Here is a 23961-nt window from a genome sequence, read left to right on the forward strand (position 1 = left end):
GCAGCTGAACGCCCTGTCGGGGGCGCTCCAGAACGTGTGCTCTCAGCTTTCGACGCTTCAGGTACAGAACCAGGCTGCTGCGGGCCAGGGGGCCGCAGCGGCTCCCCGTTCGGGAGGGTTCCGCACGGGACCTCGGTTCCCTGAGCCGGCACGCTGTGATGGGGCCCCCGGAGGCTGCCGGGGGTTCCTCAACCAGTGCAACCTGGCCTTCCGGATGCAACTGGAGGCATTTTCTTCGGACCAAAGTAAGGTGGGATATATCATTGGCCTGTGCGAAGGGAAGGCCCTGGCATGGGCGTCTCCGTTAAACGAACAGCAGGACCCCATCTTGGATGATTATGTTGAATTTCAGCGCCGTTTCCGCATGGTCTTCGACCTCCCTGGCAGGCCATCTTCCATGGCGTTGGAACTGCTGCGGATTCAACAGGGCGAGGGAACGGTGGCTGATTATGCCATTCGTTTTCGGACCCTAGCCATGGAATTGCGTTGGAACCAGGAGTCCCTGGTGGCAATCTTTATGGAAGGATTGCAAGAGCGAATCAAGGACGAGTTAGCAGGGCGGGAGGTTCCGGGACAATTGGATGCCCTGATTTTGCTCTGTATTCGAGTGGATACCCGGTTCCAGGAGAGAGCTAGAGCCCGGGCAGAACGGCAGAAGTGGGCACGGGGAGTGTCCCGGACCGGCAAGGGTCCGTCCCCCCGCCGTGGGACCCGGGATCCCAGGGAGAATGGGGAGGAGCCGATGGTGATTGGCCGTCAACGGCTGGCTCCTTCGGACAGGAAGAAGCGCTTGTGGGACGGACTGTGCCTCTATTGTGGTGAGGCCGGGCATTTTGTCCATTCTTGTCCCGCCCGGGCGGGAAACGCTCCCCCCAAGGTGCCTTGAGGGGAGGGGTCTTGGGGCACTCTGCTCCCCTACCGGATTCCCTGGTGACACTGCCAGTAACTCTACGATGGCACGAGACCATGATCTGGTCCCGGGCCCTGGTGGACTCTGGGTCAGGGGGCAACTTTATTTGCCACGAACTGCTGCAACAGATGGGCTGGCCTATGCTTCCTCGTCAACCGGCGTTGCAAGTAACCTCCATTCAGGGAACTACCTTACCGCAGCCGGTCACGGAAATCACCCCTTTTTTGGAACTTCAGGTGGGGAAGGATCATCGAGAAGAGGTTCAGTTTCTGGTACTATCCAGGACCATTCACCCGGTGGTCCTGGGCTTGCCGTGGCTACGGCGCCATAGTCCCGTTATCGACTGGACCGGGGGGAAGATCCGGTCTTGGGGTAACACCTGTCGGGAAACCTGTTTTAAGGGCCGGAGCGGCAGCTGTCCCGCATTAGCTATCGCGCCCGGGGGGGGCACTGGCGGGTCTGGGGCCCCTGCCGATGGACTATCGGGACTTCGCAGATGTATTCAGTCCAGTGGAGGCGGAGATACTACCACCTCATCGGTCCTTCGATTGTGCCATTAGGTTGATGGCAGATACCATGCCACCCCGGGGCCGGCTGTATACATTGTCCCGGGAAGAATCCAAGGTGATGCAAGAGTATATCCGGGAGAATCTTCAGAAAGGGTTCATCCGCCCCTCTACGTCCCCTGCCGGGGCCGGGTTCTTTTTTGTGACCAAAAAGGATGGCTCCCTGAGGCCCTGTATTGATTATCGAGGGTTAAATGCCATCACGGTGAAGGATCAATTCCCACTACCGCTCATCCCAGAACTCTTTGACAGGCTGCAAGGAGCCCAGATCTTTACCAAGTTGGACTTGCGGGGGGCTTATAATTTGGTTCGGATCCGGCAGGGGGACGAATGGAAGACTGCATTTAATACTCACGAGTGACATTTTGAGTATTTGGCTTATGCAACGCCCCTGCAGTGTTCCAGCGATTCATCAATTTCGTGCTCGAGGATTTGTTGAACTCCACGGTGATTGTATACCTGGACGATATCTTGATTTTCTCCCGGGACCCCGCCGAGCATGTGAGCCATGTTCGCGCTGTGCTGCAACGTTTACGGCAATTCCGTTTGTTCGCCAAACTCAGTAAGTGCGCTTTTCATCAGCGGTCTCTGCCTTTTTTGGGACACATTCTATTACCCGGGGGGTTACAGATGGATCCTGACAAACTCCGCGCTATTCGGGAATGGCCTCAACCGCTGGGTTTAAAAGCGCTACAACGATTTCTGGGATTCGCGAACTACTATCGCTAGTTTATCCCTCAGTATTCGCAATTGACAGCGCCGTTGACGGCGCTCACGAAGAAACACGCGAATGTCCGGGACTGGCCACCAGAGGCGCAAGCAGCATTCCGCCGGACAAAGGAGGCTTTCGACTCGGCGTCCATCTTGTTGGCCCCGGATCCAGAGAAAACCATTTATTGTGGAGGTGGACGCGTCCGCCTTGGGGGCCGGAGCGGTCCTCTCTCAAGTCAACCCCAAGGGCCGGCGTCAACCTTGCTCCTTCTTCTCTCGTAAATTCTCCCCGGCGGAACGTAACTATACGGTGGGGGATAGAGAGCTCTTGGCATTGAAATTGGCCTTGCAAGAATGGAGACATCTGCTGGAGGGAGCCCGAGCACCAGTTTACGGTGATCACTGACCACAAGAATCTTCTGTATCTTCAAGAGGCCCAACGGCTGAATCCCCGACAGGCCCGTTGGTCATTATTTTTTTGCCAGGTTTCACTTTCAACTGGTGTTTCGGGCTGCAGCTCAGAATACCCTGCGGACTCCCTCTCCAGAGCATTTGAGGTTCCAGAGGAGACGAAGGAGACCCATCCCATGTTGGATCCCGCATGTCTCAGTGCGGCCACGGGGGGGGGGGGGGGGCGCTCCAATGAAAGAATTAGTGCCGCCCGCCGATCGGGAAATAGTAATGCAATGGGGACATTCGTCCAGATGGGCCAGGCATTTTGGATATCAAAAGACCCTCCGTTTAATTGCAAGACAGTATCGGTGGCCTCAAATGAGGCGAGACATTCTCCAATTCGTCAACACCTGCCCTGTTTGCGCCCGGACCAAGCCGGTAATTGGGCACCCCGTGGGGGACTTGCAACCGCTGTCAGTGCCGACAGCCCCCTGGACGGAGTTATCAATGGATTTCATCACCGACCTCCCCAGTGCCCAGGGACACACAGTGATTTGGGTCGTGGTTGACCGTTTCTCCAGGATGGCCCATTTTGTTCCATTGCCTGGGCTTCCATCAGCGGCCTCCTTAGCCCAACACTTCATTCAACACATTTTCCGGCTTCATGGGCTGCCCACTCGAGTCGTCAGTGATCGAGGGCCCCAATTTACCTCACGCTTCTGGAGAGCCTTGTGCGCTGCCCTGGGAGTTAAAACTCACTTTTCTTCGGCCTACCGTCCCCAGACCAATGGAATGGTCGAACGGATTAATCAAACCTTGAAGGTGTTTTTGCGGGCTTTCGTCAATAAGCGTCAAGATAACTGGGCCTCCTTGCTTCCTTGGGCCGAGTTTGCCTACAACCACAGTGATCACTCGGCCTCGGGGAGCTCCCCTTTTTTCTTAGTGTATGGGCGACATCCCCGGCTTCCAGCACCATTTCCTTCTGACTCCCCGGCGCCCATGGTTACTCAGACCCTAACTGACCTGCGGAAGGTCTGGGAGATCACTCAAGCGCAACTACAACAAACAGCTGCCAAGTATAAGAGTTTTGCTGATCGCCACCGGAGAACTGCCCCGGCGTTCCAACCGGGGCAGAAGGTATGGCTCAGTACGAAACACCTAAGACTTCGCGTCCCCTCGCGGAGGTTGGGACCCCGGTATATTGGGCCATTTCCGATCCAATCTCGGATTGGAGCGGTCACGTACCGGTTGCGCCTACCAAGTACTCTGCAGGTACATAATGCCTTTCATGTCTCCTTGCTGAAGAGTTTCCGAGGCTCTCGGTGGCACCCGCAAAGCCAGGAGACGGTGGCCCCCGAGGCGGATCCTGATCCGGAATATGAAGTTGAAGACATTCTTGATTCCCGGAGGCGACGAGGGAAGTTGTACTATTTGCTCGCATGGAAGCATTTCGGGTCCGAAGACAATTCCTGGGAACCCGCGGTCAACGTGCATGCCCGGACTTGGTAAGGGCTTTCCACACACGGTTCCCTCGTAAACCGGGCCCCGGAGGAGCGGGGGCATACGGGGAGATTACTGTCGCGTCTAACGCGCCTAACCTGCTCCCTCCGCCGCGGGGGGGCGGGAGTCAGTGGCCACGGCGCGGAGGACGGCCGACCAACCGCTGCAGGGGACCAGCGGCCCGGGCCGGCGACGGCGACCGCCGGCCTCGCTGGAAGGAGAGCCGGGAAAGACCCGCGCCGCCCCAAAATGGCGGCGCTAGAACACGGGGCCGATGCCTCTCCGCCTCGGTGTCGGAGGGCTCTGGAGTTCCGCCTCCCCCCACTCCGATTGGAGGACAGGAGATAGCTCCGCCTGGAGTTCAAGCAGGGCCTATCAGAAGAGGCCCTGCCGACTCCCAAGGTCGGATTGGAGGAACTCGCCGTGGGGGCGGGAAGGCGCGATATTTAACTCCGGGGTTGGCAGTCATCGGCGCTTCCGGTTTTTTTGTTTTTCGAAGCTGGCACAGTGGGTTCGTGTGTCTTGCTAGCCGCCCTTGCTAGCTGCCATTCAGAGACTGTGCTTATCTTTCTCAAGGATTGCTAGCCGCCCTTGCTAGCTGCATTCAGAGACTGTGCTTATCTCTCTCAAGGATTGCTAGCCGCCCTTGCTAGCTGCCATTCAGAGACTGTGCTAATCTTTCTCAAGGATTGCTAGCCGCCCTTGCTAGCTGCCATCAGAGACTGTGCTAATCTTTCTCCAGGATTGCTAGCGCCTTTGCTAGCTGTCATTCAGAGACTGTGCTAATCTCCTCCGGATGCTAGCCGCCCTTGCTAGCCGCCATCCAGAGACCGAGCTGAGATTCCCACGGAGTGCTGGCCGGCTTTGCTAGCGTCCATCCATTGACTGTGTTTGCTGACTACCAGCCAGGCCAGCTGTCACCCCACGGTTCCAGCAGTCCTGCCTGCTGCCTGCAGCTGGGGGCTCAACCCTTGGTGAACGGCGGCCGCCGCGGGTGAAGATTCGGGGTGCACGGCTGTCCTCTGAGGTCTTTCGGGGCCTTAGGGAACCTAAGGGCTCACCCACAGTAGAGACAGGACAACCAGGGTGCAGATTTTGCAAGCAATGCGTTCTTTGATTGGGAGCCAGTGTAGTTTTTCGCAGAGGGGTTTTGCGCTTCCAAATCGCGTTTTCCAAATATAAGCCTGGCTGCCATGTTTTGAGTGGTTTGCAGTTTCTTCAAGATTTGTTCTTTGCATCCCGTGTAGATTCCATTGCAGTAGTCTACGTGGCTTATTACCATTGATTGTATTAGGTTGCGGAATGTTCCCCTCAGGAAGAATTGTTTCACCCCCATTTGGGTTTCCACATTGAGTGGAACATTTTCTTTGTTTTGGATTTCACTGGTTCTCCAGTGTTAGGTTGCGGTCTATTGTAACGCCGAGGATTTTCAGGCTGTCAGAGATAGGGAGGGTGTAGTCTGGGGTGTCGATACTTGGGGGGTTGTCAATGCTGTGTTGGGATGAGAGGATGAGGCAATGTGTTTTTTCTTTATTGAGTTTTAGTTGAAATGCATTTGCCCATGAGTCCATGATGTGCAAGCCGAGCTTGATTTCGTTGGTGATTTCTGACAGTTTATTTTTGTAAAGAATGTATATTGTGGCATTGTCTGCATAGATGAAACGGTTAAGCCTTGGTTGGATAAGGACTGGCTAGTGGGGTCATCATTAGGTGAAGAGGATCGGTGATAGCGGTGATCCTTGTGGTACTCCACAGTCTGCTTTCCACAGGGATGATGTGTTTGAGTTTGATTTTACTTGATATGTTCTTGTGGTTAGGAAACCCCTTGATCCAGCTAAGTATTTTCCACCAATCCCAAACTTATCTAGTAGTCTTATTAATATTGTGGTTACCATGTCGAATGCACTAGACATGTCGATTGGAGGAGAAGGATGTTTTTGCCTATTGCTATTTCCTGCTTGAATTTGGCAAGGAGAGTGAGTAGTACTGTTTCGGTGTTGTGGAGGAGGCGAAATCCTGACTGTGATTCATGTAATATTGAGAATTTACTTATATAATCTGTAAGTTGTTTGGTTACCATACTTTCCATCAGTTTGACTACCAATGGGATAGATACTAATGGCGGTAAGTTAGTGATTTCATTTGTTTTTTTTCTTGGCATCTTTAGGTATCGGGGTGGTGATAAGGATATTGCCATTTTCCTTAGGGAAGAGACCTTGCTGGAACATCTAATTTAGGGTGGGATGTGAGGTCTGCTATGAAGCGGTCGGGGGCGGATTTCATTAGGTAGCTTGGACAGGTATGTAGTTTTCAGTGAGTGTTGGAGAATCTGCTGATCGCCTGGGTAACTGTTTCTACGGTCAGTGGGGCGAAGTTTGACCAGGTTCGGTCAGCCGGGTATTCTCCAGAGATTGTGTCCAACTCATTAAGGAAGTTTTCAATGTCAGTGTTGTCCTGAGGTAGCGTGTTGCATAGGTTTACAATTTTTTCATTGAATATTTGGCAAGTTTATCTGCAGAGGGGATGTCTGTATTCGTTGTAGTGACAAGTTGGTGTCTAGGAGTTCGTTCACGAGTTGGTATAGTTTTCTTCGTGTCTTTATAATCAGCCCCTATTTTAGTTTTATAGTATGCTCTTTGGCCTGTCTTATTGCGTATTGTATTTTCTTTGTATTTGTTTCATGTGTTGTGTGTATGTTCATCTTTTGTTTTTCCTGAATTGTGTTTTTAGCTTTTTCAGTTTATCATTGAACCATGGTATCAAGTTATGCTTACGTGAGGTTCTTGTTCGTAAGGGTGCTATTTCATCTAGTATGCTTTTGCATCTTTTATCCCAATCTATGAAGTAGTATATGGAGTTCGTTTGTGCTGTCCATTCGTTGTATATCAGTTGCCAGAAAGTATTCATGTCTACTTGACCTCTTGTGCTGTAGGATGTGTGTTCTTGTACTCAGTGTAAATCTTTCTTCCACCAGTGTAGGGATAAGTATAATTTGTAGTGATCGGTCCAGGGTGTTTCTGTCCATTTAATATCTGTTATTATTAAGTTCTGGTCTGTTGAGAGTTTGTGTGAGATGAGATCAAGTGTGTGCCCTTTGACGTGGGTTGCTTGCATTTGTGGCCAGTTGAGATCCCATAAGTGGAGGAATTCCTTACATTCTCGTGCATTGATAGAGTTTGAGTCATCTAAGTGAAGGTTGATGTCTCCTACTAGTATATTGGAGTTGGGTACACATGTGTTTGAAATGAAGTCCATGAATTTAGTCTGGCTTTCATTCCAATTACCTGGAGGTCTGTAAAACAAGACACAATTCAAGTGATCGCGTAGGGTTTTGTTGTGGATTCTGATTGAGGCAATTGCAAGTTGAGGTGAAATGGACTCGGCGGTGGTTTCGGTGGTGAACTGGGATCGATGGATTAGTGCTATTCCACCGCCTCTCTTTTCCTTCCTGTTCCAGTGTGTGATTTTGTATCCTGGTGGGCACAAGTCAAAGATTATAGGGTCCTTTTGGTCATGGATCCAGGTTTCATTGATGAAGAGTAGGTCAAGGTTTTCTGACATGATCCAGTCTGTTAACATTTCTGTTTTATTTACAGCAGATCTGGCGTTGATGTAGCCCACTTGGATTGTTTGGAATGGGTCTTCTGTGTTTGGTGTTGTATGGACTTTTATTAGTTGTTATTTCTTGGTTAAGGTGGGTTTGTTAGGGCTCTTCTTTCCATTCTGTTGTGGTTGTTCACATGTTGGTGTTCTTCTTTTGTTTAAGCTGTTGTCGGTTTGATGAGGTGTGGTGTATCTGATCAGTCTTTGATGATTGTGTAGTATGGGTATAATGTTATTTTCTGTAAGTGGAGTAGTTAGGGTTAAGTGGATCAATGTTAAGGAGTAAATTATTAGGAATAGTTTGAAGGTATTCATTTTGGTTTTTGTTCAATGTGAGCTACTAATAAGATCGTGTTCTGGTGATTGGATGCGAGATAGGATGTTGTTCTTTGGTGTGGAATCTGGTATTCTGGTTTTGTACGTTATTTCATCTTGCCTTTCAGCTGTTGAGATCAGTATTGGATCCAGTTTCAGTGGAAGTTGGCGGACAGAAGATTAATTTGGCTTTGATTAACTGGCGTTGATTAACTTGCACAAGCCTACTCTCTTCATAAGCTTAGCTTTCCTGGTCTGGTCAGATGCAGCACTGAGGCTCCCCTAAATGCACGGTTGTCCTGCTGAAAGTGGCCTCTCAGTTCGCTCAGTAATTATTTTGCTTTCACTTTGGTTTTCACTATCAGGCCTCTTAAGCCTGTCCATCCTAAAATCTCAATATCTCAAGGTAAGATGGGAGGGGGGAGAGTAGCTTAGAGTCAGGGTCTTCCTATAGCCTGTTTCATAGCAGTTAATTGCTTTCCACCCTTCTTGCCCAGAAGATCTTAGGCTCTGCTTCTGGCTCTGGCTAGAGACAGAGGGGAGGGGAGGCGGGGGTGGGCGGGGGGACTTCAGAGCACTGTGGTAGTTAACAGGGTGGTGTCATATGCAACACTAAGCAAAAGGTGTTTGGGAGACAATGGGAAGGTACTTGGCTTAAATATTCATTGGAATGTGGTCAGCGAATGCTAGCGCTTGAGCACTGGTTTTAAACTCCTTAAAATCTATTACATTTTCTCAAGCATCTCCTCTAGTATATACACTTCAGCAGTCCCGAATGTTGCTTTCTATTAGCCAAAGCTCACCTGTATGCCGACCAGTCAACGTCAGGCTGTTTTAATCAAAGTTATATGATTAACTTTACTTTCCGGTTTGATTAACTTGGCTTTGATAACTGGCTTGCTGTGTCAATGTTTGGAGGTGGAAGTCAGCATGGGCCAGCAGTCATGGGCTGCTGTCGCTGTGCACCGAGTCCCCGGGTCTGTCTCCGGGAAATCTCCGCCGGGTCGCTCGTGCTCCTCGTGCCACTGCCGCTGGCTCGACCGCGAGGCGCCGTCGCCTGGCTCTCGCTGGTCTTTGGCGATCCTCGATGAGAGCACTTTCACGCCTCCATCGCTCCCATTTGTCTGAACAGCTCCGCCGGCCTCGGGCTCCTCTCCCAATGCTGCCGCCAGAGGAACCGGTGGGCGGGTGGGTGAGGAGGCAAAGCTGGGCGCACGACCGTGTGGTCCATTGTGGGGAGAGGCTCAGTCGCCTCTCACCGCTCCGGGTGGGCGGGCGGACGAGGATGCAGAGCCGGGTGCGCAACCGCCGCTGTACTAGCCTCGTGCGGTCCCCCGTGGGGAGAGGTTCAGTTGCCTCTCCCTGCTTCGAGGGCAGTGGCGGTGCTGCTCATTAATCCTGCATGGGCTCTGGCGGCCGGTTGGCCTGTCGGTCGTGGTCTCAGCCCGAGCGCCCAGGCTCGGTTATTCGGAGCACCTTCAGGTGCATCTTACTCCGACGCAATCTTGGAAAGCCGTATAGGATTTTTCTTTTTTGCTCCCTATTGTGGGTGGCAGCCACACTGGTTTGACTTTTCTTCATCATGGGCTATCACTGGAAACTATGTGTTTTTTTTCCTTTTCTTTTGGTATAACATATTGGCATTTATATTGCTGAAAAATGTTCTCTCTAATATTTTAGATTCCTAAAGTGTGGGTTTGGGTGATTGTGGGGTTTTAAGAGTGGGCAGCTGAAAAGGGGAATGTGTGTGTGGGAGGGAGGGGACTGGGTGTATCAAACGCTGACCTCTGTGGCCACATCGTGATTCGCTTGGGGGTTGGGGACACGTGGGGAAGGGAACAGGGAGGGATAGGAGGGGGGAGGGGTATTCATATGATGGGGAGCATGCATGGGGGTTTTGTGAGAAGAGTATGAGTGTTACAGGTTTTGTACTGCACACTTGATCGGCTGCCTGCCGGAGGGGAGGCCGGGCTCTCTGGCGGGGGGGGGGGGGGGGGGGGGTTATGCAAATGTTTTTTCTGTACTTATTTTTCTGCGTGCTCACGATGGCACCTAAGGGTTTGAAGTTAGTTTCCTGGAATGTATCGGGTATTAACTCGCCAATAAAAATATCCAAGATTCTGCAATACCTGTGTAGACATAAGGCCAATATTATGGGCTTGCAGGAAACCAAACAATGATATTGAACAAAAATTGCAAAGGTCATGGGTTTTTCAGTGCTACTATGCATCAGCACCTAAAAATAAAGCGAGGGTTGCTTTGTTAATTCATAAATCGGTGCCCTTTACACAGCATAGGGTTACCAAGGACCCAGAGGTCCACTATGATATAAGTGGAGGGGCGGCTACATCAAACTAACATTACCCTTCTATATATGACCCTAACACTGCAAAAAAGGTTTTTTTCAGGAGTATCATAGCAAAATTGTCCACTATTGATGGCCCTAAAATCCTTATGGGTGATTTTAATGCTAAACTGGATCCCCAACTAGATACTACTGCTATGTTGCAAAGGTCTTAGGCCTAGATCTACAGATGGCCTAGGTGTCTTTCTTACCAGTCTAGACCTGGTAGATCCATGGAAAACCTTGCATCCATGGGAGAGAGACTTCACGCATAGGGTTACCATTTTGTGTCCTCTGAAAAAGAGGACACATGTCACGCCCCCTACCCCACCCCCGCCATGCCTCATGCCCCGCCCCCGCCACACCTCCTTCAGGTCCTCGTTCCGCCGTATTCCTCGCCCCCCCCCCACGTCACATAGTCCCCTCCCCCCCGTCACATATTCCCCCCTCACTTACTATCTAGCCCTGGTGGTCTAGTAGCGTCTTCTCTTCGGGGCAGGAAAGAGCCCCCTCTTTCCTGCTCGGAGCGCTGCCTGCCCTTGCCTGCTGCATCCTCCTCGGTCTGGCTGGGGATTCAAAATGGCCACCGAGAGTTGAAGCGGCCTCGCGAGAGTTCAACTCTCGGCGGCCATTTTGAATCCCCAGCCAGACCGAGAAGGATGATAGACAGGGGAGGCAGCGCTCCGGGCAGGAAAGAGGGGGCTCTTTCCTGCCCCAAAGACGTCACTAGACCACCAGGGAACATGGTAAGGAAGGGGAGGGGACAGGAGACCAGACCCACGGCGCCGATCGCCCGCCCACACGCCCACCGCACGCACGCGCCTGCCCGCACCCGCGCCCACGTTTGTCCGGACAAACGTGGGTGCAGGCAAAATCCGCCGGACGCCCCGGACATGTCCGTGGAAATCCGGACGAATGGTAACCCTATTCACGCATGTCTCTAAAGCCCATGCAACACAGTCATGAATAGATTACATTTTTGTCACCAAAGACTTGTTCCACAATATAGTAGTGGCAGAAATTGGACCCTTAGTGATTTCAGACCATTCACCTATCCATATAATTGTAGAATTGGGAGGTTCTCGGGAGGGGAAAAGAGGTAGATGGCGATTTCCGGCTCACCATTACACTGACTAAGTCTTTAGGTGTTACCTCATCCAGAAGTTGGGGGAATACCTCAGCAATAATAAAGAACATGCTTCAAGTCTGATTTTGATGTGGGATGCAGGGAAGGCAGTGATTAGGGGAGATATCTTAGCCTTTGTCATCAAACGTAAAATGTAGAAAGCAAGTCGTATGGTAGAACTAAAGAGACGAATCCGACTGCTGAAGAGAAGGTTGCAGACACACCCTACTATTGCCTGTAGGCACTCTCTTGAGCAGACACAGACTGCTTTGAATGGTCTCTTTCAGGAGCGGGCCCACAAAAATATCTTCTATTATAAACATAGGCGCCGACTCCGTGGGTGCTGTGGGTGCTTGAGCACCCCCAATATTTTGAAACCTGCCCTCGTTGCCTTCCTGCTGCCCAGCCAGCTCTTAAAACTAATTTTACCCGAGTGAACGGCAGCATAGGCGCCCCGTATAAGAGGCTTGGGGAGGCTAAGCCTCCCCAGCCCGCCACTGCCCCGCCCCGCTGTACCTTTAAATATTATAGTTTTGCTGGAGTCGCGGGCAGCCGGCATTGAAGACATCGGCAGGCTTACGCCGGTTCCAGCAGCCTTCCCTTCCCTCGTTGCAAGTCGGATGATGGCTCCGCCCTCTTCTGACGTATTTCCTGTTTCTACAAGGGCGGAGCCATCATCCGACTTGCAACGAGGGAAGGGAAGGCTGCTGGAACCGGCGTAAGCCTGCCGATGTCTTCAATGCCGGCTGCCCGCGACTCCAGCAAAACTATAATATTTAAAGGTACGGCGGGGGGGGGGGGGGCAGGAAGGAAACAGGCAGACGGGAGAGGAGGGTTGCTGCACATGGTGGAAGAAGGGGAGAGGAGGGTTGCTGGATGGAGGGAAGGGGAGAGGAGGGTTGCTGGACATGGTGGAAGAAGGGGAGAGGGAGGGTTGCTGGATGGAGGGAAGGGGAGAGGAGGGTTGCTGCATGGAGGGAAGGGGAGAGGAGGGTTGCTGAACATGGAGGGGGAGGGAGGAGTGAGGAAGGAGATGAGATAACAGAAAAGGAAGAGAGTAGAAAAACTGCACATGGATGAAGAAAATAGGCAAAAGCTGGATCCACTGGACAGTCAAGTTTGCGGAGGACCCAGCTTTTACTTACGGATGTAGAACAAGAAATGAAGAAGAAAGGCGGAAAGTAAACAAATAAATGGAAAGGAAGCCCTGGAAACGGAGTTAAGAGGACAGATAGCAGCAGAATCGGATACTGGGCCAGCACAATCAGAAAAACAAAATCACCAGACAACAAAGGTAGAAAAGATCATTTTATTTTCATTATAGTGTTTGGAATATGTCCACTTTGAGAATTAGGTGTTCAACATTAAAAGTTTATTTACTTATTTATGACATTTTATCCCACATTAAACATGAATTAGGATGTTTTGTGGCTCTACATGAGAATTGTGATATTATGATCCCTTGTTTCAATATTGTTGACGGTCTGCATTTTCCGTATGGGTGGTATATTGGTGTATTAGGTTCTGCCCAGTGTAATATTTATGGTACAGTAAGGTTCAGAGTGTGTTTTTGCACAAAGTTGTGCATAGTGTTTTGCAGTTGAGCGATTGTGGTTAGTATATGCTTTGAGCAACCACTTTATTCTTTGACATATGATACATAGCTAATATCTAAATTTATTAAAAGGTATTAATTGTGACATTTATTTATTTATTTTTTCTGTGTGTGATCAGACAATTATGGATTTAAGCTCCACCCCTGGCCCCACCCCTAACCCCGCCCCCTTTAGCTTCCCCAAACAGTTGGGCCACCGACCGCCTATGAACGGCAGTGAAACGAAGAGTACAGCTGGCTCTGTCTTCAGCTTCTCCTTCCCTCTCAGCGTCCCGCCCTTGCATAAACAGGAAATGAGGGCGGGTCCACAGCTGAGCTGAGAGGGAAGGAGAAGCTGAAGACGGAGCCAGCTGTACTCTTCTTGTTTCACTGCCGTTCACTCGGGTAAAATTAGTTTTAACTAGTCAAGGCTTTTTGATTTCATATTTTGATGTCACATAAATCAGTTAAAACAAGCTGATAGTTTAATGCATTTTGAATTAAATATGTTTTTTTTAGACAACAGTAAAATATTTACAAGGGTGTGAAGACTTTTGCACGGCCCTGTATCCTCCACCCCTCTAACTGTCCTGACCTGAGGAAAGAGGTTTTGGCCTTTGAAAGCTAATTGAAAAATGTATTTAGTCCACTAAAATGATATATTTTCCATTTTTTGTTGTATTTGTATTTGTTAACCTATAGTATAGTGATTGAAATATGTCAGTTTTTGAAATTTGCATCTCTTTATATTTGCACAGTATAGGGGGACTGAGGGGTGGGACTGTTCAGGGAAGAAGTCCTGGTGCAGGTTGCAGGCAGCCTATGAGCGGTGCTGCCACTGCCCAGGTGAAGACTGCAGTAGACAGAATTTTAAGGTATTGGGGGGGGGGGGGGGGACGCACTGCTTGTAAAAAAAAAAAAAAAATTTCAGCACCCTCAATCATTTTGAAAAGTTGGCTCCTATGATTATAAATATCATCTCTTTAGATTTGGCAATAAGCCTGGCAGACTTTTGGCAAGTCTTACAAAGAACTGGGCTGGCCAGCTACAATATCCGCGCTCCGAGACTCAAGAGGTCAGGTTGTGACTGAACAAAAGAAATTGGAGCTGGTTTTTACTCAAATTTATAGCTCCCTATATAGGACAGAGGGTAGGGGACAGCAGGAGCAACTAAAATCCTTTCTGCGCACTTGTGGAGTTCCGAGATTATCAGAAGAGGAAAGAAATAAATTAAATGAGCCTTTGTCTGGTCTTGAACTCCAACAAGCTATCAAAAGTCTGAAACTTCACAAATCACCAGGGCCAGATGGGTTCAGTGGAGAATTTTATAAAATTTTAAATAATGGTGTGGTGGGTCTCTTGGGAGCTTATTTTAATACAGCTATACAGCAAGGGTTCTTTCCCCAGTGGTCTAATCAAGCGTTGATCACTGTCGGTATGGGTGCGAGATTTCCTTCAGAGGCGTTCAGCAGATCGTTGTGGGACGGGAGATGGATGGTGCAAGGGTGTCCAGAGCAGAGGAGAGAGTGGCATTGTAAGCGGAGACTGACTATTTCTGCGACAAGGTCCAGAAGGTCAACCTCAAATTCACTACCAAACCACTTCCTCCTCACCCTTTAACCCACTCCCTCAACCAACCAACCCAGGCCTCCTCCTCCTCTTTTTCTTATATCAACGAAGAGGAAACTGCCCACCTTCTTTCCTCCTCGAAATGAACCACCTGTTCCTCTGATCCCATCCCCACCAATTTACTTAACACCATCTCTCCTACTGTCACCCCCTCCATCTGTCATATCCTCAATCTCTCTCTCTCCACTGCAACTGTCCCTGACACCTTCAAGCATGCTGTAGTCACAACACTCCTCAAAAAAACCATCACTAGACCCTACCTGTCCCTCCAACTACTGCCCCATCTCCCTCCTACCCTTCCTCTCCAAGATACTTGAACGCGCCGTTCACAGCCGCTGCCTTGATTTTCTCTCCTCTCATGCCATCCTCGATCTGCTTCAATCCAGTTTTCGCCCTCTACACTCGACAGAAACGGCACTCAATAAAGTCTGTAATGAGCTGTTCCTTGCCAAATCCAAAGGTCACTACTCCATCCTCATCCTCCTTGACCTATCCGCCGCTTTTGACACTGTCAATCATAATTTACTTCTTGCCGCACTGTCCTCATTTGGGTTTCAGGGCTCTGTCCTCTCCTGGTTCTCCTCTTATCTCTCCCACTGTACCTTCAGAGTACATTCTCATGTATCTTCCTCCATCCCCATACTGCTCTCTGTTGGAGTTCCTCAGGGATCTGTCCTTGGACCCCTTCTTTTTTCAATCTACACCTCTTCCCTGGGCTCGCTGATCTTATCTCATGGTTTCCAATATCATCTCTATGCTGACGACACCCAGCTTTATCTCTCCATGCCAGACATCACTGCGGAAACCCAGGCCACAGTATCGGCCTGCTTATCCAACATTGCTGCCTGGTTGTCCAACCGCCACCTGAAACTGAACATGGCCAAGACAGAGCTTATTGTCTTTCCACCCAAACCCACTTCTCCTCTCCTTCTACTCTCTATCTCAGTCGATGGCACCCTCATCCTCCCCGTCTCATCTGCCCGCAACCTCAGAGTCATCTTTGACTCCTCCCTCTCCTTCTCTGCGCATATCCAGCAGATAGCCAAGACCTGTCACTTCTTTCTCTATAACGTCAGCAAAATTCGCCCTTTCCTCTTTGAGCACACCACCCAAACTGTCGTCCACTCTCTCATTACCTCTCACCTTGACTACTGGAACCTACTCCTCACTGGCCTCCCACTTAGCCATCTATCCCCCCTTCAATCCGTTCAGAAATCTGCTGCACGTCTTATCTTCCGCCTGGACCGATATGCTCATATCACCCCTCTCCTCAAGTCACTTCACTGGCTTCCGATCAGGTACCGCATACAGTTCAAGCTTCTCCTACTAACCTACAAATGCATTCAATCTGCAGCCCCTCATTACCTCTCTACCCTTATCTCCCCTTATGCTCCTACCCAAAACCTCCGCTCACTGGACAAATCCCTCCTCTCTGTACCCTTCTCCACCACTGCCAATTCCAGGCTCCGCCCTTTCTGCCTCGCCTCTCCCTATGCTTGGAATAAACTTCCTGAGCCCATATGCCAAGCCCCCTCCCTGCCCATCTTCAAAGCCTTGCTCAAAGCCTTAGGTACCTAACCATTATACCTCTATTCAGGAAATCTAGACTGCCCCCAATTTGATTGACTGCACATTTTGTCCTTTAGATTGTAAGCTCCTTTGAGCAGGGACTGTCTTTGTTAAACTGTACAGCGCTGCGTAACCCTAGTAGCGCTTTAGAAGTGTTAAGTAATAGTAAGTAGTAGGAGCCCAAAAAAAGATCACCTAAAGTGGGTCTAGCTTCATTGATTATCATATTATCTTAACATGAACCAGTCGCTCTAGTTAAGACAACATTTAAATTAATAATAATTATTTTTGTCTTTTACTCCCCTTTGTCTAGATCATGCTAAGATGCTGTATCCAGATTTTCAGTGGCACTATCTGGGTGAATACTGCTGAAAATCTGGGTATAAATCCTGTTCACTGAGTCATGTGCCTGGATAAGTGCCGCTGAATCTCAGGTCCTTTATTGTCTATCTCGTTTTTTAGAAACCGTTCTTTAATCATTTTCAGACACATTTAACAGGTTGACTATAAACATTGTCATTATATCTCTACATACTCCATTCATAAGCTGTTCTCAGGCTCAATGTGGCTTACAGTACATCATGGATCTTGGGCAGCATAATAATGATGAAACATAATAGTAGAATAACAAGCAGATATTGTAAGACAGTTCTGAATATATGTGAAGGAGATGTGTATATTCACATTGGTTGATCTTTGTGGTATACCTTGTTAAACAGATGGGTCTTCAGTAGTTTGCAGAAGTTTTTAATTCGCTAATCGTTTTTAATTTGCACGGCAATGCGTTCCATAACTGTGTGCTCAAGTAGGTAAAGTTTGACGCGTGCATTAGTTTGTATTTTAGACCTTTGCAGTTAGGGAAGTGCAGGTTAAGGAATGTGCGGGATGATCTTTTGTTTATGTCTTTGTTGATGTCTTTTGTTTCTATCCTCTAGATCAGCTACTCCCAGAAGAAAGAAAGAGAGAAAAGAATCAACATAAAGATCCTGTAAAAATAGAACAAATCCAAAGACAATCGGAAAATGTCTGTGAGAATATTTTCCAGGGTCCTAAGAGGAAAAATGCCAAAAAGGATCACCAGGAATCAGAAGAGAAAAGAGACACTGCAGGGTACTCGCTGGATGGAGTCACGAAGTGTGAGAGAAGTTACAGGGAGCTCTCTAATGTCAGTGGGTACCAGACACACATACCAGAGAGACCCTTCCAAAGTACTAATAGTAATCACAGGGCTTCTTACCTTGAGAAGGGAGAAGAGAGAAAAAAAAGCCAGCAAGAATTTACATGTACTTCATCTATCGATGTCATATCTCCTCATGGTCCAAACAACTTCCCCTTGTTTTCAAAGCTCCAAATACAGAAAAGAGATCAACCACAAGTCAAAGGAGAGAAAGTAGTTCCATGGAGGAAGTGTAATAAAAGCTTCTCTGTGCTTTCAGATGTAAAAATAAATCAAAAGACACACACTGAAGAGCAACAATTTATATGTACTGAGTGTAAGAAAAGCTTTACTGAGCTTTCAGCACTAAAACGACACCGAATGAGCCACTGTGGAGAGAAACAATTTATATGTACAGAGTGTAATAAAAGCTTCACCTGGCTTTCAAGGCTAAAAAGGCACCAAATGATCCATAGAGGAGAGAAACCATTTGCATGTACTGAGTGTAATAAAAGCTTCACTGAATGCTGTGGTCTGAAAAGCCACCAAATGATCCATACAGGAGAGAGACCATTTGCATGTACTGAGTGTAATAAAAGCTTTATTCAACGCTCTGTTCTGAAAAGCCACCAAAGGATCCACACAGGAGAGAAACCATTTACATGTGCTGAGTGTAATAAAAACTTCACTCACCGCTCAGGGCTAAAAAGGCATCAAATGATCCATAAAGGAGAGAAACCTTTTGCATGTTCTGAGTGTAGTAACAGCTTCTCTCAGCTTTCAAAGCTAAAACAGCACCAAATGTTGCACATGGGGAAGAAACCATTTACATGTGGTAAGTGTAATAAAAGCTTTACTCAACTCTCAGTGCTGAAGAATCACCAAATGATCCATACAGGAGAGAAACCATTCCTATGTACTGAGTGTAATAAAAGCTTCTCTCAACTTTCAAGGCTAAAAAGGCATCAAATGATGCATGTCAGGGAGAAACCATTTACATGTGCTGAGTGTAGTAAAAGCTTCAGACAGCTGTCAGGACTGAAAAGTCATCAAATGATCCATATGGGAGAGAAACAATTTACATGTACTGTGTGTAATAAAAGCTTCTCTCAACTTTCAAGGCTAAAAAGGCACCAAATGATTCATATGGGAGAGAAACCATTTGCATGTACTGAGTGTAATAAAAGCTTCTCTCTGCTTTCAACACTAAAACAGCACCAAATGATGCATGCGGGGAAGAAACCATTTAAATGTCCTGAGTGTAATAAAAGCTTATCTCGCCTTTCAACACTAAAACAGCACCAAATGTTGCATACGGGAGAGAAACTATTTACATGTAGTGAGTGTAATAAAAGCTTCTCTCTGCTTTCAACGCTAAAACAGCACCAAATGATACATACAGGAGAGAAGCCATTTACATGTGCTGAGTGTAGTAAAAGATTCTCTTTGCGTTCAACGCTAAAACAACACCAAATGATGCATACGGGAGAGAAACCATTTAAATGTGCTGAATGTAATAAATGCTTTGCTCAGCTTTCACACCTAAAAAGGCACCACATGATGCATACAGGAGAGAAACCATTTACATGTTCTGAGTGTAATAAAAAGTTCTGTCAGTTTTCCAACCTAAAAAGGCACCAAATGATACATGTGGGGGGAAGAAACAATTTACATGTGCTGAGTGTAATAAATGCTTCAGAAAGCTCTTGAGGTTGAAAACTCACCAAATGATTCATATGGGATTGAAACCATTTACATGTGCTGAGTGTAATAAATGCTTCAGAAAGCTCTCGGGGCTAAAAAGTCACCAAACGATCCATACATGAGAGAAACCATTTATATGTACTGAGTGTAATAAAAATGTCACTGTTTTCTCAAATCTGAAACACCACCAAATGATCCACAAAGTGAGTTTAATAAAAGCTCCACACAGGTTTCAGAACTAAAAGGTCACCAAATCAACCACACTGGAAAGAAACATTTACATGCTCCGACCGTAAGAAAAGGTTCACACGACTTTCACATTTAAAACAGCACTGAATGATCCACACTGGAGAGAAGCTACATGTTCTGATTGTAACAAAAAAGCTTATATATCTTTCAAATGTAAATAGATATTGAATGATCCATAATAAAGAGAAAACATTTGCATGTTCTGAGTGTAAGAAAAGGTTCACATGAAGCAAGCAACATCACGACTCTGAACGGCCACCTAGATTAACAGCTCCTTCACTTCCCTGCTTATATTTAGCATACCTCAACATCATCTGTATTTTTTTCTACAACTACTTAGCAAATACCACTGTGAAAATCTTTGGTGATCATGAGTAAGATTCCATCGTCAGGGTGCAAGGACGCAGAATGCCACTCGGTTCACCAATCTGGTAAGGCCTCACAGCACCATGTGTCACCTGCCCCCCTCCCCATCAGACTCTGGCTCCGCAGTCTGTGTTGCGGGTGCCCGTGCAATCCAAACGACTCTTCTCTAAATCCCTCCAGCAATGTTTGGCTGATATTCAGGCGGAAATTAAAACGTCCAAGAAAGAAATCTTGGATAGAATGGACGTCCTTAGTGTTGATCGTAGGGAGCTGGGGAGGGGGGTGAGTAGAAGATCTGGAGGCATGTGTAATGGAACATTCTGAGAGCTAACTCAGTCTGATTTTCATCTTGCATGACTTGTGGATCAACTGGATGACTTACATTACAAACTGACCATTTGGAAAACTGAGGACGCAGAAAGAATTTAAGATTTCGTGGTGTCCGTGAATCAGGTGAATCGGAGAACATTTCCACCATTATCCATCCTCTCTGTGAGCAGTTGCTGGGTGAGAGCGGTGGCGTGGAATCCATTATGCTAGAGAGAGCACATCGGGTTTTGGGAAGCCAATTGGTAACCAGCCCAGAGACACTGTTGTTTGCTTTGCTAAGTTCACTGACAAAGAAAGTCTCCTCCAAAGAGCTTGGCAGGTTTCTAACCTGAAGTTCAATGAAGCCAGGGTGAATGTCTTTCAAGACCTGTCTCAGTTCCCACTGTCCCAGAGGCGCAACCGGTTTTGGATATTTTAACCAAAGAAAAAAATCTCGTACTGCTGGGCCTTTCCATTTGCTCTCTGTTTCACTATCCAGGGCAGATCATACAGACCCCGTCATCTGGAAGAGGCATGGAAGATTCTGTTGGAAACGGGCGTTATGAATTCCCTGATGCCTAAGGTGTTGGTAGCTCCAGCTACGAGAGCGAAATTTCAACAGTGGCAGAGGGTCTCTCTGAAGCAAACAAGAAAACTCCTCCACCTGTGTGACTGTCTCATTCCTTTTGAAATTTCCACTCTGTGTCTTGGCTTTATGGAACATTGAATAGACTTGCAGGACTTTAAACAGTCTGGTTAAATATGGATATGTTTTAACTTTACTGTCTCCTATGTTTTCCATCTCCCCTTCTCTCCCCTCCCTTTCTCCTCCCCCCTTTTTTTCACAATATGCTGCAGATGTATGAACGTTGAAAGGTCAAATGTGTGGTTATGAGGGAGGGAGGGAGGTGGGTGAGTGTGGGGAGGGTCTGGGTGGTGTATTTGGTGCTTTGGGTTAGTTCCTTGAATTTCCATTCAGGGGTCCTTGTGGATGCCTGTTTGGCTTATAATGTCTTATAATGACTTATAATGTCAAGGGGCTGAACTCCCCTCAGAAGCGTCAAAAATTGTTTAAAGAACTTTTGCAATACAATCCTCAGGTGGTGTTCCTGCAGGAGACCCACTCCAAGAGAGAACATGAGCAATTTCTCGCTCATCCTCGCTATCCTCATGTGTGCTGTTCCTCTGCAGTTGATGGCTCTAAGAAATGTGGAGTTGCAATTTTGCTTCATTCCTCTCTTCAGGTACAAGTTGAGCAAATAAAGAGAGACACAGCGGGTCGATTCTTATTTTTAAGTTTACATATTGACAGCATGGTGGTAACATTGCCTTCTGTATACGCTCCTAATGAATCAAGGAGAGTTTTTCGCACACTACACTTAAGATTTCCTTCTCTTCGTGCTGTTCACCTTATCGTGGGAGGAAACTTTAACACTACTCTTCACCCAGCTATTGACAAGTCCAGGTCTCCTATGGCTAATGACTATAAGATCTCTAGGGCTTTTGTTGACCTAGTTAGGGACCTGGGGGTGTGTGACCCTTGGCAGTTGCTCCACCCCAGGGTCCGAAATTACACTTTCTATTCCCATTCGTCTTACTCTCAGATTGAATACATACTAGTGGACATACTAGCAGAGAGGGGCACTGAGTCTGCAATAGTCCATCACGATTTCTGATCACGCCCCTGTTTCGGCAACTCTTCCCTCTATCTTTTAAGGTGATAAGGATAGGAGATGGACTCTGAACACTACCCTGTTAAAAGATGATGAGGTTGTAGCTGGATATTGAAATATTGTCGGAGGTTACATGAAAGATAATTTGCACTTGGTCTCTTCTTTGGGAGTAGTGTGGGACGCGTTAAAAGCAGCTACTCGAGGTTATTTCTTTCAAAAAGTCAGTTACAAAGCGCTAAGCTGTCTAAATGCTTATCTCAGCTTCGGAGCTTGGAAGAACAACATAAAAGATCTTGGTCCTCTGCCGTTTTCAGGGAGCTACAGGCCACACGTCTGCATTTAGACAGTATCTATTCTGATCAGCTTCAGTTTGTAACTCACCGTAACCACCTAAACCACTATCAGGCTTATTTTCAAAAGAGAAGGATGCCCATTTTTCGACACAAATCGGAAGATGGGCGTCCTTCTCACAGGGTCGCCAAAATCGGCATAATCGAAAGCCGATTTTGGGCGTCCCCAACTGCTTTCCGTCGCGGGGACGACCAAAGTTCCTGGGGGCGTGTCGGAGGCGTAGCGAAGGCGGGACTTGGGCATGCCTAACACATGGGCGTCCTCAACCCATAATGGGAAAGAAAAGAACGTCCCTGACGAACACTTGGACGACTTTACCTGGTCCTTTTTTTCTTACGACCAAGCCACAAAAAGGTGCCTGAACTGACCAGATGACCACCGGAGGGAATCGGGGATGACCTCCCCTTACTCCCCCAGTGGTCACTAACCCCCTCCCACCCTCTAAATAAAATTTTAAAAATATTTTTTGCCAGCCTCTATGCCAGCCTCAAATATCATACCCAGCTCCAAGAGAGCAGTATACAGGTCCCCCCCATCTGTTACACTTGTGGTGGTAAATGTGAGCCCTTCAAAACCCACCAGAAACCCACTGTACCCACATCTAGGTGCCCCCCTTCACCCGTAAGGGCTATGGTAGTGGTGTACAGTTTTGGGGGGCTCAGCACACAAGGTAAGAGAGCTATGTACCTGGGAGCTTTTTCTGAAGTCCACTGCAGTGCCAGCTAGGGTGCCCCGTTGGTGTCCTGGCATGTCAGGGGGACCAGCGCACTACAAATGGCTTGCATTTGGTCGTTTCTGAGATGGGCGCCTTTAGTTTCTATTATCACCGAAAATCAGAAACGACCAAGTCTAAGGATGACCATCTCTAGGGATGACCTAAATTTCGCGATTTGGGCGTCCCCGACCGTATTATCAAAACGAAAGATGGACACCCATCGTGTGTCAATAATACGGGTTTCCCCGCCCCTTCGCCGGGATGTCCTGCGAGGATGTCCTCAGGAAAACTTGGGCACCCCTTTCGATTATGCCCCTCCACATATCCCAAACAAGTTTGAGTTCACAGGAACAAACTGGGTCGCCTGCTGGCACTCAGGTTGAGTCAACAGAGAGTAGATCATACTGTTCAGTTGGTGACGATAGAGGTTCTTTTCTAACCACGTCTGAAAGTATCTGTCAATGTTTTCAAGACTTCTTTCAATCCTTATTTACAGCTGATCCATCTATCTCACCGGTCACCATCGATGACTGTCTAGCGGCACAAACACTTCTTGCCTTATCTCCAGCTGAAATATCCCTTCTAGAAAGCCCTGCTACTGACGATGAGGTCCACAGGGTTATTAAACAACTTCCAATATGTAAATCCCCTGAGCTCGACGGTCTCCCAAACAAGTTTTATAAAACGTTTATTGGCGAGCTGTCCCCATTACTATCAGCTATTCTTAGTGAGACTCGAGAGGGAGATTCTTTTCCGCCTTCTATGATGGAAGCTTGGATAGCAGTAATCCCAAAACCGGGTAAGGATAAGACAAATTGTGAATCCTACCATCCCATTTCTGTCCTAAACTCTGATGTTAAATTATTGGCTAAAGTTCCGGCAAATAGATTGACAAGGGTTCTGTCCAATTTGGTTCACCCAGACCAGGTCAGTTTTGTGCCTGGTAGGCAGACAACAGACAATATCCGTCGCGCAGTTAACTTACTTCACCTGGCCCATCGGGACAATCTCTCCTTTTGTCTCCTCGGACTGGATGCTGAAAAGGCATTTGACAGAGTTCACTGGCCTTTTTTGGACAGAGTCTTAGAGTAATATGGGTTTGGTTCATATTTTAGAGGCTGGGTTCAGGCCCTCTACACTTCCCCTAGGGCTTGTGTAAGTATTAATGGAGGTAACTC

General features: G+C 47.9%; 1 protein-coding gene across 1 annotated transcript in view; it reads left to right on the plus strand.

The window, feature by feature from the left end:
• The window catches only part of LOC115463363 (oocyte zinc finger protein XlCOF6-like), a 33452-nt gene extending 12563 nt beyond the window's left edge, over positions 1 to 20889 (plus strand). Inside the window, exon 3 of the mRNA XM_030193793.1 lies at positions 17196 to 20889. Within this exon, the coding sequence (XP_030049653.1) occupies positions 17196 to 19126 (1931 nt within the window). The 3' untranslated portion in view covers positions 19127 to 20889. The remainder of the gene's footprint in view (positions 1 to 17195) is intronic.
• The last annotated feature ends 3072 nt before the right edge of the window (positions 20890 to 23961 follow it).

The sequence above is a fragment of the Microcaecilia unicolor genome, chromosome 1 (assembly GCF_901765095.1).
Source record: "Microcaecilia unicolor chromosome 1, aMicUni1.1, whole genome shotgun sequence".
NCBI lineage: Eukaryota > Metazoa > Chordata > Amphibia > Gymnophiona > Siphonopidae > Microcaecilia > Microcaecilia unicolor.